At 41.4% G+C, this 16,167-nt stretch overlaps 2 protein-coding genes across 6 annotated transcripts in view; both read left to right on the top strand.

The window, feature by feature from the left end:
• grid2 (glutamate receptor, ionotropic, delta 2) overlaps positions 1-4,287 on the top strand; it is a 555,291-nt gene extending 551,004 nt beyond the window's left edge. For 2 of the 5 annotated variants that reach the window (XM_082553592.1, XM_082553594.1), the window contains exon 17: positions 229-986. In XM_082553592.1, the coding sequence (XP_082409718.1) occupies positions 229-427 (199 nt within the window). In that variant the 3' untranslated portion in view covers positions 428-986. Of the gene's footprint in view, positions 1-228 lie in introns of all 5 variants that reach the window. The other 3 variants (XR_014279959.1, XM_082553593.1, XM_082553595.1) reach the window with 3 other exon arrangements.
• A 1,451-nt stretch (positions 4,288-5,738) lies between these two features.
• atoh1a (atonal bHLH transcription factor 1a) lies at positions 5,739-9,448 on the top strand. Its single transcript, XM_082553617.1, has 2 exons — positions 5,739-7,540; positions 7,810-9,448. The coding sequence occupies exons 1-2, from the start codon at positions 7,267-7,269 to the stop codon at positions 8,655-8,657; spliced, it is 1,122 nt and encodes a 373-aa protein (XP_082409743.1). The 5' UTR covers positions 5,739-7,266; the 3' UTR covers positions 8,658-9,448.
• Positions 9,449-16,167: the final 6,719 nt, after the last annotated feature.

Genomic DNA, 16,167 nt, shown 5'->3' with positions numbered 1-16,167 from the left:
AGGTACTGTCCAACATTTGAACTGTCTTGCATAGAATAAGTTGTATTTGAAGATTAAGTAGATAATGTATGGTAATGCTTGCTTGATAATTGACCTAACACCCTGGAATCACAGAGCACACAGCATGACTGCAGTGTGTTTCCTGCTGGTATTCCAGATTATCTGCACTCCCTTACAGACCTTGTACAAGTGTGTGTATGTTTCTCTCTTCCAATATCCTGACCACAGCTCAGAGTGTGCTTCTCTATCTTTCCCTTCCATCCTTCCCCTCCTCTCTTTTTGCTCTCCTGCTTCCTGCCAAATCCATGTTTCCCTGTGGCCATCAAAACATTTTTGTGCTGAACTATTGCAAATACAACGACTTGAAATCGTGTGTCATGTTTGCTTGTTGTCCCGCCCTCATCGTTTCACCATCTGCTTTGTCTAACACCTTTCTCTTGCTTTCACTATTATTTTTAATAACCATTTATACTGGTTGGATGGATGACATCCCTTTTGCTGAATACAAATACACCCCATACTATGTCCTCTCTGCACATACTCTGTTTCCTTTGTTGTTCTCTTCCTCTCTTCCTTACTCCTGTATTTGCACTACCCTCACTCCTTTCCTTTACTCCCTTTACCTCCTTCTCTTCCTTTATCCAACTTTCCTCAATTTATCCCTCCCATTTGCATTCCTCTTATCTTGTCCTTCTCCATATCTCCTTATCTCCATCTCCCATTCTTAAACATTGTCCCTCGATCTTTCTTCTATCCCATCCCTACTCGCCTTTCCTTTCAAACGTCTTCTTCCATTTTCCCTCACTTCCCATTAACATTTTCCCCTCTTTCCATTTACCATCACCTCTTCTCCGTTCTACTCCTTCCCTGCCCCTCCCCACCTACAGGACGATAAGGAGATCGACCTGGAGCACCTACACCGCCGGGTTAACAGCTTGTGCACCGAGGACGAAAGCCCCCACAAGCAGTTCTCCACCTCTTCCGTCGATTTAACACCCCTTGACATGGATGCGCTACCTGCTGCCCGCCAGGCGCTTGAGCAGATCAGCGATTTCCGCAACACCCACATCACCACCACCACCTTCATCCCTGAGCAGATCCAGACCCTAAGCCGTAGCCTCTCTGCCAAAGCCGCCGCTGGATTTTCTGCTGGTTTCAGTAGCGGTGGCAGTGGCGGGGGTGTCCTCCAGGACCACCGGACTGGTGGGATGGGCCCTTTCAGGCAGAGGGCCCCCAATGGTGGCTTCTTCCGCAGCCCCATTAAAACAATGTCCTCCATTCCCTACCAGCCCACAGGTCCAGGACCCAACTTTGGCTATGGCAATGATCCAGACAGGGGCACCTCCATATGAGGAGTTGCTAAGGTTGTTTCAGGAAGAAGAGTTATATGCAGGAGGAGGCGAGGTGGTTCTAGTCAGTCATAGGTGGTAGAACAGATATGATGTGGCTAAGTTCGAAAGTCAGAAGGTGGAGATCTGTGTACATAGGAATCTTTCTGTTTTCAGTTTCAGCTGGGGTGTTTCCAGGGGTGTCTATTTTATACATGGGGAAGTCAAAGGAGGTGGAAGTCTGTTGGGGTGTTCCTCATTTGTGCAAACCACGGTGGTGAGGTGCAAGAGGGGAAAGGGTGCGGGAGGGGGCTTGACTCTTTGCTTTATTGTTGTTGTTCTTGTGATTGGGGGATTATTTTTGAGATGGGTGTGAAAGGGAATCTTGTTTTTTTTATTGTTTCAGTTTTATGACATGGGATCTGCCTCATGTTACGGGATCTGATGAAACAACCTGACTCCTATTACTATCTAAACTCCCGTCTCGGAGGGTTTAGTTTATACTAGTTCAGCTCCAGGAAATACTCTTATATTCTTGTTAGCTCCAGGGCTGTCATTTGTGGATGACTGGTGATCTCTTTAGCCATGAAACAACTTCAAGGGGGCTTCTACTACTAAGCAATTATGGGGCTGTTATTTTGTGAAGGTATATAAAACACATATACTTTTGTCAGTGGCCCTCGGAATACATACAGTACACAGCCCGTGTAGTGTTTTGAAAAGGCCCCAACTCAATGAATATTGGAAGAATCCACTTCGCCAGTTTAACTCTGCCTTTTCACGCTGTTTTCTCTTTTCTGGTGGCGTTTCACCAATACCTGGGGCTCTAAATCTGTAATCATCTCCAAGATGGTGTCCACACTGTGGCCTGACTAAAGAGAAGGCTGAACACATAGCGACACCTTCCTGGTGCATCGATCTGGAAACTGTTGAAATGCCATGACAGTGCAACAGTATGACACTGTAGAAATTGCCAGTTTGGTGCATCAATCTTAAACTACTTCTGCCATTTTTTTTCTTTTTTTGGTGCATCAGCTTGAAACTGTTTTCACCATTCTGATGCACATTAAACTCTTTGTCAATCCCACTGCACTGTACCAGTGCCCACAGACCTGTAAGTGATTGTATGTAGATCTGACCTTTTCTTTTCTCACCTGTACTGTGCTATCTGCTTTTCAAGTCAAGGTGAGATCCTCTAATCTGACTCTAAGAGGTATAGTAAAAAGCAGCTTAAAAAAAAAAACTAAAAAAACCCATAAAGGACAAGCTGAAAGACTTCAAAAAGCTTATGCTTATTATATGTCTTTTATTGAATTTTGTTTTTGGAAAAAAAAATAGATTTTAATGCGTGGAATGTGTTTTGGTCAGGAAGTACAAGAAAAAAAATTAACATTGTTCTAAGCTGTCTATGTTGTTTTTTTATTTTTCAGCAAATTTTGAAAAACTGCTAAATGAGTGCTGTAGTCTCTGGTTTTGCATCATTAAGTCATTCAGACGTTTGATTTTTGTTTTTTCTTTGTTTTGCTTACTTTTAGTGCTACCATGGCTCGGGTGTTTAAAAAAAGATAAAATGTCACTCTGTAATGTCATCAAGTTCATGAATCACTTCTTATCAGGTTCAAGTGGTGAAATGGAGTTTTATTTTGTGTTGAGGAGAAGCCATTGCAACAGCATCTTCAGTGCAGGCCTTACGTGACAACTAGTTCGCTGTAACCTCCCAGCTTCCAGTTAAACCCAATATATCAGTGTACTGGGACTATTTAAGAAGAACAGATCAGTGGTTGTGCTGCGGGTGATGGGAAAGTTATGAAGATCCAAAGGCCATCACAACTCAATGGCTGCCTTTTGCGAGACGAGTCCAAAATGCGGTTCTGTTTCATACTTTTCATGTTAAGGGTACTGTTTATATAACTTTTTGTTTGTGTGTCTGTTTGTTTGTTTGTTTTTTTAAGTGCCAATTAATTAAAATGAGACCATTAAGGTGCATTTTGGGGTGGGGAATGGTACACTGAGAGCATTAAAGGAATATTTTATGGGTCACGGGAGGGGGGTGGGCGGGGTTGGTAAAACGGAACCAAACCTTTTTCACTAACGCTGTATTAATAATTGATAACGATAGTTGTTTAGAACAAGTTTTCAGTTTGTTATCTTAAAGAACTAAAACTGCAAAATGTTGTGTGTAGAGAATTCAGTCACGCCACAGTGTTTTGAAGCAAGCGTTCTTAGGCATTCTTTTCTTATATTAGGCTACAGTATGGCTATCGAATGACAAATAGGACACAGACATTTAAAAATTTTTATTTAGTATAAACGAAAGAGACATTATAAAAATGTATATTTTACATGTCAATGCTATTTTTGTTTAACAAAAAGAAAAGAGTATATCACATTGGGCTTTGGTGTTGAGTTTGAGCAGTCACATTGCTGCATTTGGCTTTTCCCTTGTCTTGCCCATGGTAAACATGAACACACACGAACCGTTTGCTTTTCTCATGTCATCCTGAGTTCATTTTATTATTTGCTAGCTAAATAACGAAAAGTGGCAAGTTCACTAAAAAGAAAGCATGCACAAACTTGCTGTTTTGCTATCTGTTAACATTTTTAATTTCATACATAGAACTACAGGATTTACTTGATAATTTTCAAAAATTTATGATGTACAGTATTTAATATAGGCCTATTTTGTTGTATGTGTTGCATATTATTCAAAAACCGAACAAACTGGGGCCTCTGTTACAAGTGGCAAAGCTTTCTGTGTATAATTTGTCTAATAAACAGGTTTTCTACAGTGGGATGGTATTTGTTGTCTTTGCTAATGTAGACAACCATCAGAGGAAAGTCACACTTCAAAATTCAACATGAAAAAACACAACAGTTTGTGAATAATTAGTTAAAGAAGGGGATATTTATCGTTCCTTACATTAAACAGCTGTGCTCAAACTTATTTTGGCATGTTCCCCCTGCCCCATGACTTTCATCAATTCTTTACAATATAAAAACAACCAGATGAATTCTCTGTGATGTAAACATTAGCACAGTAACATCAGCAAACTATTGTTTATTTCTGAGGAAAAAAGTAATTCTACATAGTGTCACTTTTGCTTTTTTCTAACATGCTTGGCTGTGTCCCACCTGCAGTGGCTCTAAATCCCACCACAGACTGAGAAACACTGCACTAAACATATCACTTCCTGGTTCCCAACACAAGGGAAAACTCTTCACATTTTTTTCTTATAAAGGAAGCATCTAAAGATTTAAATTCACAGCTTTCACCGTTTTCATGTATTTTACGGCAGCGTTGATCCAGATACTGGATATCAGAATCATGATAGAAGTGGATACAAATGTTTTGTGAGTTCATTTCATGTGTGGAATACGTGTGAAGTTCAAGCCTGAGCTAAGCTTTTGTGTCTTTCCTATATAGGCTATCACTTCAAAGGCCCATATACTGCTGTTAACAGCTGGATAGAGATCCTGCTAAGGATGACTGCTGTCAAGTTCACTGGAGCATTACATTGCAATAGCCTTTGTGAACCAGATAGTGGCACTACATAGCTCCCACAAGTGTCTCTCTGAACTTACTGTTAGCACTCAGTGATGAGTTGAATGGTTGTCAGGCATTCCCAGAGCTAATTAGAATTAATGGAAGACAGTGATGGACACAGCTGAGCCACAGCAAATTTGAACTAAAGGTCTGAGATCACTGTAAGCAACTTAATGTAGACTTAACCACTCACATTTCACCCTTTTGAAGAGGAAGCATATAGATTATAGACTCTAAAACAACTATGGATTCTTTTTATGGCATAAAATATAACTTGTAATAGATCTCTATATATTTAATGAGAAGCCTCAAGAAAATAATATAGACACGCACAAAGCTTTGTTAAATATGATTTTACTAAAGATTAAGTCTATACTGGTTTAGCTATAATGAAGGGAGTCTAGTTGAAATGCTGTTAATTTCGAGTTTTATTGACACAGCTCCTGTAGGTAAAATGGATGAGTTCCAGTGAGTTCCAATTAAAACATCAAGTATTTAAATTCCATGATCTTCATTTTTCGGGAACAGGAAGCTTCCCCTCCGTTGTTTCCTATTTTAAAGTTACACATTTAGAAGATTACTTCATCCGAAGCAATCCCTGATCTATGCGGGTTTAGTTGATTTAGTTGAAACGCAGATACGTTTTGAAATCCCTGTCCAGCTCCCCTCACCCCAGTCTCGTGCCCGTCGCGCCCCTGTCTCCAGGGAGATGGGAATGAGAAGGGGCAGCACGCAGACTCCTCTCGCGCACTGGAATGGGAGCCCGCCACTCTCCCTCGAGGAGCCCCCCAGGCGTGACCAATGGAACATAGAGTCTCCATTGTGGCTGCGACACTTTAATAATCGTCAGCTACAATATCCAACCTGTCGGTAGCTTCAGGAGCCCGGCACAGCCCGTTAGATGGGGGGGCTCGTAGGTGGGAAGAGGGGGCAAACGCTCGGCGCCAGACCTCTAGCCCGCAAGACGTCCCCATGATGAATACATGAATAAAAAATGGAAAAGACTGATGTCGGATTATCTCTGAAATTATGGGGTTCCTTCACACAATTCCTTGCCATATATTGTGTCGTGGATATCTCGCGGATTATGAATGAAAACGCAAAAAAAAGAATTCTTTATTTTTTTTTTTATTATTTGATAAGTTTATTTCATTTGAATTTGGTTAGATTTTTTTTTAATATTACCAGGATACTTTGGCAGCTACATTCGGGTTTGCATCTCTTGATCTTTGTGTCCCATACACCGATCTTGTGCATATCCTTCTAATCCTTCTAATTGACTGCGCTGAGCCCATTTCCCATCAGCAATCACCCTCTTGCTATTTTGCCAGATGCCTAAAGTTTACATCTCGGTAAGCACGGCTCCTTTGATCATCAGACTGAACGTGGTTCAATTTGCTTCCCGTTGATTTTTTTTAACTGTAGCTTTAAAAGCCGTATTTCGTTTTTCTAAAGGTCGCCTATCTTATAGAAGGCATGGTGAAGTTTGGCAATAACGTCGGTGTGTGTGTGCGCGCGAGAGAACCCTTCAACTGCGCGCCACTTGTGTCAGTATGGAAACAGTGTTGAGACCCCTACTCATGTTTCCGTTCCCTGTGAAGCCCTTTTTTACCGAAAGGGCGGTTCCGAGAGCTGGATCAAAAGGTTTTAGAGCCTCTACAAAAGAAAAATGGAAACTGGAGATGATCTGAGAATGAATGAATGAGCGCGCGAGCCCCAGGAACCGCTACATTCTTTTTTTTTTTCTTTTTTTTTTTTTCTTTTTTTTTTGGCTTTTGGTCACGCTTCATCTACCCACGACTTTTCTTCCTCAACTTTGTTCATTTCTGCTACTGGTGAAATCCAGCAGTTTGGTTTTGGCTGAAGCGGTTTTATAGTGGAAAGCATTAAATGAACTAACCGAGTCGCCGCTTCCACAGCCGTGGGTAGCAAATTAACCACTTGAACCTTGCCATGCGCCTCTTTAACCCTCTCCCTACTCTGCGTCATTCCTGAGATGTAACACGGGCTCAGAAGCAGGTAGGTGTTCTTGTCCCGTCCACGCTCCTCACCTAAAAACCGTCATCACTTGCACGTGCGTCCTGTGGGAGGTTCCCCTTACCTCCCTTGTGTTAAACACCCCCTTAAATTGTAACGTTATCATAAACAGTCCACCGTCGGGGGGTCATAATCGCCTCTCTCGGGCTTTACCGAGACTTCTCATTGGACGTCAACACGCGACCGACGCGAGGAGGGGGGCTTCCAGGCGCGTGCCGCTTTTTAAACCGACGCCGCGCCTTGAGACACCAGAGAAGGAGTCTCGCACGCGACACTCACATTCACACGGTGAGACAACATAGCTGTGCGTGCCTCCGATAACTTTTTTTCTCCACAGTGTTTTTCTTGGGGGGAATCATGGATGTCCTAACTGTGGAGGGCTGGAGCAAATGCGCACGTGAGGCGCCGGCCACGCACTCGCGGCAGCAGAGTTGTGGGAGCCCCAGAGAGGTGGAGAGGGGAGGGAAGCAACAGTTCGAGGAGTCCCGCTACGAACCTGGGCTGACGCTCGTGGACAGCGATAGCGACCCACGCGCCTGGCTGGCTTCCGCTTCTGGCACCTGTGCGGCACACGCCACTTCACCCGACTACCTGCGGCACTCGCCATGTCCGAGTACCGGCTCCTACCACGGTGAGGAACAGCACCAGTGCGTGCAACTTTTGAGCAGCTTTTATTATCTAAAAACCGGCTCATGCAACAGGCAGCAGGGGCTATTGGTGGTAACTGATGTAATTTATCAAGCTCTGGAAGTTAAATATAAACAGAAGGAGCGCTGCCTTTATGTAAATTATAACGTTTTTTGCGCAGTTGGAAAGTTGTAACGAGTTTATTGTCTAAAATAGTACTGATACGCTTTTTTCACAACCCAGAGTGTAGCTTAATTTCTTTTCATTTTTCAGAGACTGGCTCCCCGGGTTCCTCAGGCCATCCCAGCCCACAGAGCTACAGAAAACCTGCCAAGAGCCTCACGTCTTCTTCTCTCAAAGTCAGGGAGTTGTGTCGCCTTAAAGGCACCCTCACCGGGCCCGAAGAGGAGGCCTCCGTGAGACAGAGAGCCCCCTCCCACAAGCCTGTCAATGGGATTCAAAGGCAAAGGAGAGTGGCCGCCAACGCGCGTGAGAGAAGGCGAATGCACGGGCTCAACCATGCGTTTGATGAGCTGCGCAGCGTCATCCCAGCGTTTGACAACGACAAGAAGCTCTCGAAGTATGAAACTCTGCAGATGGCGCAGATTTACATCAACGCCCTCGCCGAGCTTCTCCAAGGTCCAGTGTCCTCCTCCTCTTCCTCCAGCAGCAGCAGCAGCAGTAATAACGACATCTCCAACAACACCAGCTCGCCAAAGTGTGACATTATGCTCTCGTCCACCGCTGGTTATGACGGGATGAAGGACAGGGCCTCTCAGTCTCCCTCAACCTGCAGAGCAGCGGACCCTGCGCCCGTTTCAGGTAGCAGCTTACCTGTGCACATCAGCGGGGTGCCCTTCTGTTCCTCCTTCGACGAAAGTTCGTTTTCCACTAGAGTTGAAAAAGCGATGTGTTCCCCGTCTCCTTCGGCATCTGCTCGGGCGGGCAGTTCGCAGTTTGCAAATGGGAGGAAAGCGTCTCCCCGGAGCGACGGAGAGTTTTCCCCGCACTCCCACTTCAGTGACTCGGATGAAATAGCGATGGAGCTTCATTCGAGTGAAGAAGACGATCTTTCAGAACTGAAGCTGCCCTCACACCATCACCGCACAATTTCCTTCTAAATTCCCACATAAAGACACAGTATAGCGAAGTTTCTCTATAGCCTACAGTGAAGTAATGTCCATAAGACGTGTCAATCATAGCGATAGTCCTGCGTTGACGAAATGCGTTTGTAAGAGAAATTCTTGCTTTTTGCAAATAAAAGAAAAAGAAGTTTAATGTTTAATTTAACATGTTGCATCGTTTAAAGATCTTTTTTTAAAATGTGAGTAAGGCCTAATTCGATTCTGCCAATAAATATCTATCCTATAATTTTTCAGTCTCCATGGAGACGTGGTTGGAAGACCCCTCTGCCATGTCGCGCGCAGCACTGCCACGGGTATTTCCCACGTCCCTCCAACCAAAAAGCTGTCTTCCACAAAAAAATCACAAGTTTATGGATAATTGCTTATATTTGATAATGTAAATACGTTTTTGTAGCTATGAAATGAGTTTTGTTGTGATTTATGTTTTTTTTTTTGTAAAAATGAATTTTGTTTTGCAACTTTAAAAGTTCACGATGTGCACTTTAAACTATAAGAGCCAGAGGCTTTGTTTGTTGTTTGTTTGTTTTCACACCATAAATATAAAAATAGAGGTTTGCTTTGTTTGTTAGTGTAGTGCTGCCAACTCCATACAAATAGCCTATTTAATGTAGCCATCATTGCTGCCGCCTTTTGTATTTTCTTTTTTTTTATCTTCACATCAGCTTGTGTGTCTTTTTTCTTTGGTTGGTAACTGTTTTTGTTCTTGTATGTAATGTATTTATTGCTCATAGCCCATGTTTCATGTGATTTGCTTTTTTAAGTTAAATTTGCCCCAGGAAAAAAGCAATCATTCGCCATTCTTAGTTATGTTAATTTGATTTTGGAAATAATAAAAAAAAAAAAGCAAACGAAAATGTCATGTCTCTGTTTCTGTGACCCTGTTGATGATGATAATAATAATAATAATAATTTCTTTATTTCTATGGATAAGTTCCAAGTAAAATAGCACCAAAACGTTTTATTGCCTAATTCTTGCATATAATGCATAAACCTTAACAACGAATTTTGAATCGATAAAATAACGTTAACGTCAGTTTTGGTTCCATAGGTTTTATGAGTTAGGCAAATACAAATAGGCCAAGAAGTTTGATTTTATCCCTAAAGCTATAGGAGGAAAAAACAAATTTAAACACGCATTTATGTCTAATTATAGACGCTTTTAATATTTGAGCTTCTCTTATGTAATGTGATGTAAACACGCGCTCGCATATGTTGCAGGTACACGCGCCCCCCCCCCTGGCTTGTTGCACCTTGTGCTCCAAAGTTGCAGTGATCGACTCCTTCAACACAGAAAAGTTCGCTTTAATTAATTTCAGTCTGTTGCTTCCTTGAAACAAACTTTTTTTTTTCTTTTTCCTGAACTCTTGCCACGCTGTCCATTTGGTGAATATCGGATTTATTAATGGGGAATGTGCATTAATTTCAGGCTATTGTTGGCAGGCTCGTGGGCCGAGGTGTTGGATGGCCTCAGTGAAGCACGCTCTGTCAGCTGGTGAGCGCTCACGGGTCCCCACCGTGTCCCCGAGGACCTGACTCGAGAGGGAACACACTTTTCTCCATTAAAGAAAGGCCTGCACACACACGGGTGCGCGCACATACACGCACACACTGACACACGTGTACACCTCTTCGCCTCCGCTTCTTTCTTTCTCTTTCTTTCTTTCCGTCAACTTAGACAAACACGCACGTGGAACGCACGCACCCCGCTCGCGCGGGCTCTGGCAACCTGGGCTGCTGCGTGACTCAGGCTCAAATTAGTCGTCCCCTCCACCCCCGCCCCTCTTTCTTCAGGCTATTTACTACAATGCTTAAAAACCCTGGCGGATAAAGGTGCCTGCTACAGAGGAGAGGAGCAAAATAGGCACCTTCGAAATTATTCATGATGGTGAGCAACCTGTTTGCTACCTGTCACTGCTATGTCTCCCACCCACTGTTATGAGCCAATCGCAGTCTGCGCCCCTGCGCTCGCCCCTCGAAGGCAGGGAATAAAGGGGAATATAATAAGGAATCCGTGTTAAATTATTAAAAGAATTTATGCAGCTAGAGCTGTATCCGAGTATGATCGGACAGCAATTTGAGCCGAGTTCGTTTTGCGGTGAAGCGAGCTCAAGTTTCGTAAACATTTTTTTTTCAAATGGATACAGAAGAGCCAGAACAGTAACACTGATCATCTGTGTAACCACCAACCCCCCGCAGAGATGTTTAAGACGTAACCGACTAGAATGAGGCCACAACAAGTATTCAAATTCTGGTCTAGGATCGGGTTCAAAGAATCACTGACACTTCTCGTTATTCAGCGCAATGTTAACAGCTGTCTGAATCAGATAAAAACAAATAAATAAGTAAACAAATGAAACGAGATTAGCTGTAAAACGACATCCACGCACAACAAAGAATGTGGCGCCCGACGCTTTATGTTTAAGCGAAGCAGTTTGTTTTTATTTCTGAAGCATTCATGTTTGATGGGCTATGCAAATACTCAGGCTTAACTGGGAAACCCACAACCGCTGAGCTTTCCGAGGAGTTTCTATAATATGACAGGCTATTTGGATTTAAATTGATGGTTTACCGCAGAAACCACAGGATTCGACTTCTAATAATGCAATACCTTTATTTTATCTTATTTTTTGCAGGGTAGAGTAATTTGCTGACTTCTTTCTTAATATAAAACGACACAATTTTTCGGCTACATTAGGGTTAAAATTTCTATAAACAAACATATACAAAGTTAAAAAAAAACATTTTAAAAAAAGCATATCTGTAACAGGTGGGATGCTGGTAGGCAGGTGGAGGTCTCGCTGTTTCAGGCACATTAATTATTAATGCATGGACGTTATGAAAGAAAAAAAAACAGAGTTCGGGAGAATGGGGCCCCTGACGCGTGTGGATACTGCTGCGAGTAAAAGGAGAAGCAAAAAGTAGAAACAGAACAACAAACGCACATAGAGCTTAATTTGCTTGTGGCTAAAGCTTAAACTCAGATGTAAGTTTTGCACATTGTCTTTACTGCTTTAACATATTTTCGACCTGTGCAGATGCCAAAAGAATAAGAAACTTAAATGCATCATGCACAGTGCATAACACTGAAAAAAAGGTGCAAGTTTTGTGCAAACTGGTTAAATCAGCAGGGATCAATGAAATAATTATTTTTTAATTCTATTTTTCCTGCATTAAGAAGTTTAAAAGTTCCAGTGAAGTCCTGGGATGATAAACAGTCAATGCATCTGAGGCTTGTGTACCTTCGTGCTCATTTCTATAAATATATTCAGAAAATGTGCATTCCCCAACTTTTTTTAATGAAAAGAAAGGCACTTGCATTTTGTATGAGATATGGGGAGCCGAGTTGTGTGCTGTCCAAAAAGCCACTGGTCTCTCTGGGGACCCAGAACAAAAGGCAGAACTGGGCCATAGTTTCCATCTGCTGTCTCAGAGACAGAGAGAAAGAGAGGTAGAGAGAGGGCAGTGAGTGAGGACACCATGGGCAGATATAGAGATGGAACAATGAGTGAGTGTGTGTGTGTGTGTGTGTGTGTGTGTGTGTGTGTGTGTGTGTGTGCGTGCGTGTGTGTGTGTGTGTGTGTGTGTGTGTGTGTGTGTGTGTGTGTGTGTGTGTGTGGTGCTGGTGGGGGGGACGAAAGAGAAGAAGAGCAGCAACAGGGAACAGGATGAGAGTAAGGGCAATCAAAAGTTGGAATAACTTAATTTCTATTCAGTTTAACCAACTGTAAAGGGCTAACACACACAATAACTAAACACCTATTTGATCTTTATTTGATCCTCATATTAGCCTAAAGAACCCACCTTTCATTAGTTGCCTATCATAACGTGTTGCAATGTAACCTATAGTGACCAGCAAACACACAATGCAGCTGTGATGCAAGGAGCACCTGTTGCATTGCATGCTCCAACTCAGTGATGCTATTAATTGTTAATGAGTTTCATTGGAAATGTTGACACTGAATAACAAAGTTATCCTTTGTGTAATTTTACAGTGAAACTACTGGTAAAAACAGAACTTGTCACATACTGTAAATAAAGCAAAGTGTACACTGGATTCAGATGAGCACAGGTCTCAGTGTTGCTGACTGAGGAACAGCCAAAGAGTGGGAGGACAGCATTTATGTAATGCTTTGGGAAATATTACATTTTTTTTTAATGGATTTACTTTGCATTTTCAGTGAGCTTATGATAGTCAGTCTGTGTAAAATCACCTAATTTTATATTGTAGAATAGATTTTTAAATGCAATTTAGTTAAATTAAAACTCATAGCAGGAAAGGAAAACGTGAACAATGGGCACGTAATTTAATGGCAAGTATGAATTTCCCTTTGAGATCGATAAAGTTATTTTTGAGTTATTTTTGTTCTAAGTATTGTTTGATAAGATCAGAGCTGGCACAAATGAGACATGAGTATGAACATGTGATGTGCTCACACAGGCACTGCTTCATTTTACACACATGCCTGCGCTCGTGTCTCTCTAAATTTTTGTATCCCCACTCCGAGACTCGCTGACATTAAAAATGCAACAAATTTCAGAAAATTCTGCAAAATTAAAAATCTTCACAGTAGCAAAATGGCATATATGTGTAGGATATATATGGATTTCCTCCTAGAAAATAAAGCTATGAGTAAGCATAAATATATTTCTCAGTAGGGTTCAAGCAACAAAGTTGGGAGTTTGAGTTTAGTTAATGTCCTGATTCTCTAAAAAAAATAAAATAAAAAATAAAAAAAGAGCCACAAAACAGAAAATACAAAAAATGTGATTGTTACAGAAAAGAAAATACTATTAAGCACACTTCTGCTTTTATTTTGAAAGGGTCTAAGACCCCAGGGCTGTCCATCCTTGTAAAAAAAAAGGTGTTAAGCTATTTTGACAAAATACATCCTGTGGTTTCAGTGATTACATGCCGCCCATGCCTCAGAGCATTTCAGCCTGCACACGAACACACCAAAGCAGTCGCACTACGACAAGGAAGAAGATCATTTATCTCTGCGGTTCGCTCCATGAAAGATGTCCATGGGTGAAGCAGGGTCTCCCAGGGCTTTGTTCTGGGCAGGGTTCACCTCTTTGTGTCCACCACCTTCAAAGCAAATGTACATGAACACGAACATGAGGCTTCTTGGGTAACCGGCCCATTGAAGAACAGCACAATGGTGCTACCAATTATCCACAGAGCTCAATGCTCCTGTGGAATCAGTTACATGGCTTTGTGTGTGTTTTTGTGTGTGTATTTATGCCTGAGAGAAGGGGTGTGTATGTTATATTTGCATGTTTGACGATGTAAAGCTTTGATCTGTAAGTATGTGTCTGGGTACATCTGTGCATGCAGCATTACTCAGTGTGTGTCTTTATATGTAAGAGAGTGTGTTTTTCCTTTATGGTCCTATGTGCTAAATCTTGTAAACTTTTATTTTTTTTCTTTGTTTTGTGTGTGTGTGTGTGTGTGTGGGGGGGGGGGGGGGGGGGGTTACTTTTTAAAATGAGATATAAATATTTCACATATTTTTTATTTATTTATATGACTTTTTTGGAATGACTTCCCTGAATTTTATTGACATAAAACTGCTGGCTATAGACCTCAGCAGTGCCTTGATTATTTCTATTTATGGTACCCGAATTGCAGTTCTTCACCCCAATATGAAGACACCTTAACTGCAAATATTTTTACTCCTTTTCACACAGCGTGATTTTCACCAGGGTTGGATTACAAAGGGTGTTCAGCCCATCCTCTGTGGAGTCGGTCTGCATTTAGAGACCTCCACCAAGACTCTGCAAACATGAAAGGAAACCTCTGTAAGCTTCTGAAGTGATTTGGCTGCAGGTGCATTACTATCTTTTTCACACATTTAAACATGAGAGGTCCACGAGGGCGTGAATGTAGAGAGCTAGCTTCAGCTCATTGGTGTGTAAGTGTGTGTGTGTCTGCGTGTTTACAGCTTGTTACACACCTAAGCTTCTTTAGTGTGACACCAACTCTTTAACTTGACACCAGTGATTTTTACCAGCTGTAACCCTTGCTGGCTATCTGCCAGATTCACGTGTACAATACAAACATGTGTGCATGCCATAACACAAGGTCATACATCACCTAGCATCACTTCAAAAGGCTCTATTTACTTTAAAAATGTGACCTAAGCTTGTTTTAGTATAAGCTTCATCCCTGCATTAAAAGGCTTAATTAATTAAATATTAGTTAAAAAAAAAAAAGAAGAAGAAGAGGAAGAAGCAGTGACTGCATCAGTCTGACCCTGATGATCTGACAGGCTACAACCATTGACTGTAGAAAACAGTCAATGGTCTTTTCTACAGTCATTGGCTAGAACCAGCATCTGTGCAATGTCACATATTGGGTTTTGGTTTCAAGAGCTCTGAACTGCAAAGGCTTAAAGCTACAGTACGTCCTGTTTAACAAGAAGAAGAAGAAGAAAGGTTTTAGCAAAAGAAGAAGAAGAAGAAGACGACGTAAATAAGAATAAAAGGAAGTGAAGAAGAGTGTGAGGGGAAGAATAAATATGGACACTTATCTAAAAACCATGTAGCCATATTTTTACATGCTGTAGTGCCATTTTAGGGAGCATTCCAAGTTGCTATACATCAATACAAGCATTATAGCCCAAATTTTAATAATATGTATGGATTAAGTCCATAGTAACAACAGAAATTGCAAAAAAAAGTGCAATGAACTACAAAAAAATTGAAGATCGTTTTTGTTTTTTTACATATATTTCTACTTGGAGAAATTTAAGAGGTTTATCCCTCAAAACTTTAAATACAAAAAAGTTGCAAAAAATAGTTTACAACAAGAGGAAATTTATTTTGAGTGTCTTCATAGTTTTATTTTTGAGATACACCAATTTTTATATACTGCAGAAAAAAAGAAAAACAATCTTATGATGCAAATTTGCAAAGAAAACAGCAGGTGCATCAAAATAAACTATTTTAAGCAGTGCAATTTGAGTTCTAAGCATCACAGAAACTATTCAGAAAAGCCTAAAGTCAAACATGACTTATAAAAACACCAGTATAGGCTTCTAAGGCCTACAAGTAAAAAACTACATTTTCCGTGAAAATGACGTCACTTCCGGTTTCGGGCAGGTAATGGCGGACATGCAATCGTTTGCGCTGACGTCTATTTCAATGTAGGAAGTGTTCTGAATAGCTGATCGGATCGGCAAAGTATGTTTCTGGAATATTATGTTTTTGTTCCTGCAAGCGCTTTTTATGCAACCTTTGCAAAGCTATGTGTGGAAGGAAACCGTGACCTAGGACAAGCTGATGACATAAGATGTAAGTACAACTCCTCCGGTTTCATATGCAAAAAAAATTATTGCGCTAGCTTACATGGTTCCGGTTCTACAGGGATTTAAAAATAGTTACGCAAAACAGAGCGTGCTGCTCTGACCGGCTTTAAAGGGTTAATTCAGGTCAAATTCAAGGGTAGAAGATTTTGATAATTGGAAAACAAAAGTTTCAGTTTTAC

The sequence above is a fragment of the Aulonocara stuartgranti genome (assembly GCF_965226115.1).
Source record: "Aulonocara stuartgranti genome assembly, chromosome: 12".
Lineage (NCBI taxonomy): Eukaryota > Metazoa > Chordata > Actinopteri > Cichliformes > Cichlidae > Aulonocara > Aulonocara stuartgranti.
Note: the sequence above shows the minus strand (reverse complement) of the source record. Positions and strands in the feature narration are given on the sequence as shown.

Excerpts from the sequence above, each read along its gene's own strand:
- atoh1a (XM_082553617.1), top strand. The coding sequence starts at position 7,267 with ATGGATGTCCTAACTGTGGAGGGCTGGAGCAAATGCGCACGTGAGGCG. Across the intron at positions 7,541-7,809 it reads GAGTACCGGCTCCTACCACG|AGACTGGCTCCCCGGGTTCC; the intron begins GTGAGGAACAGC and ends TTCATTTTTCAG.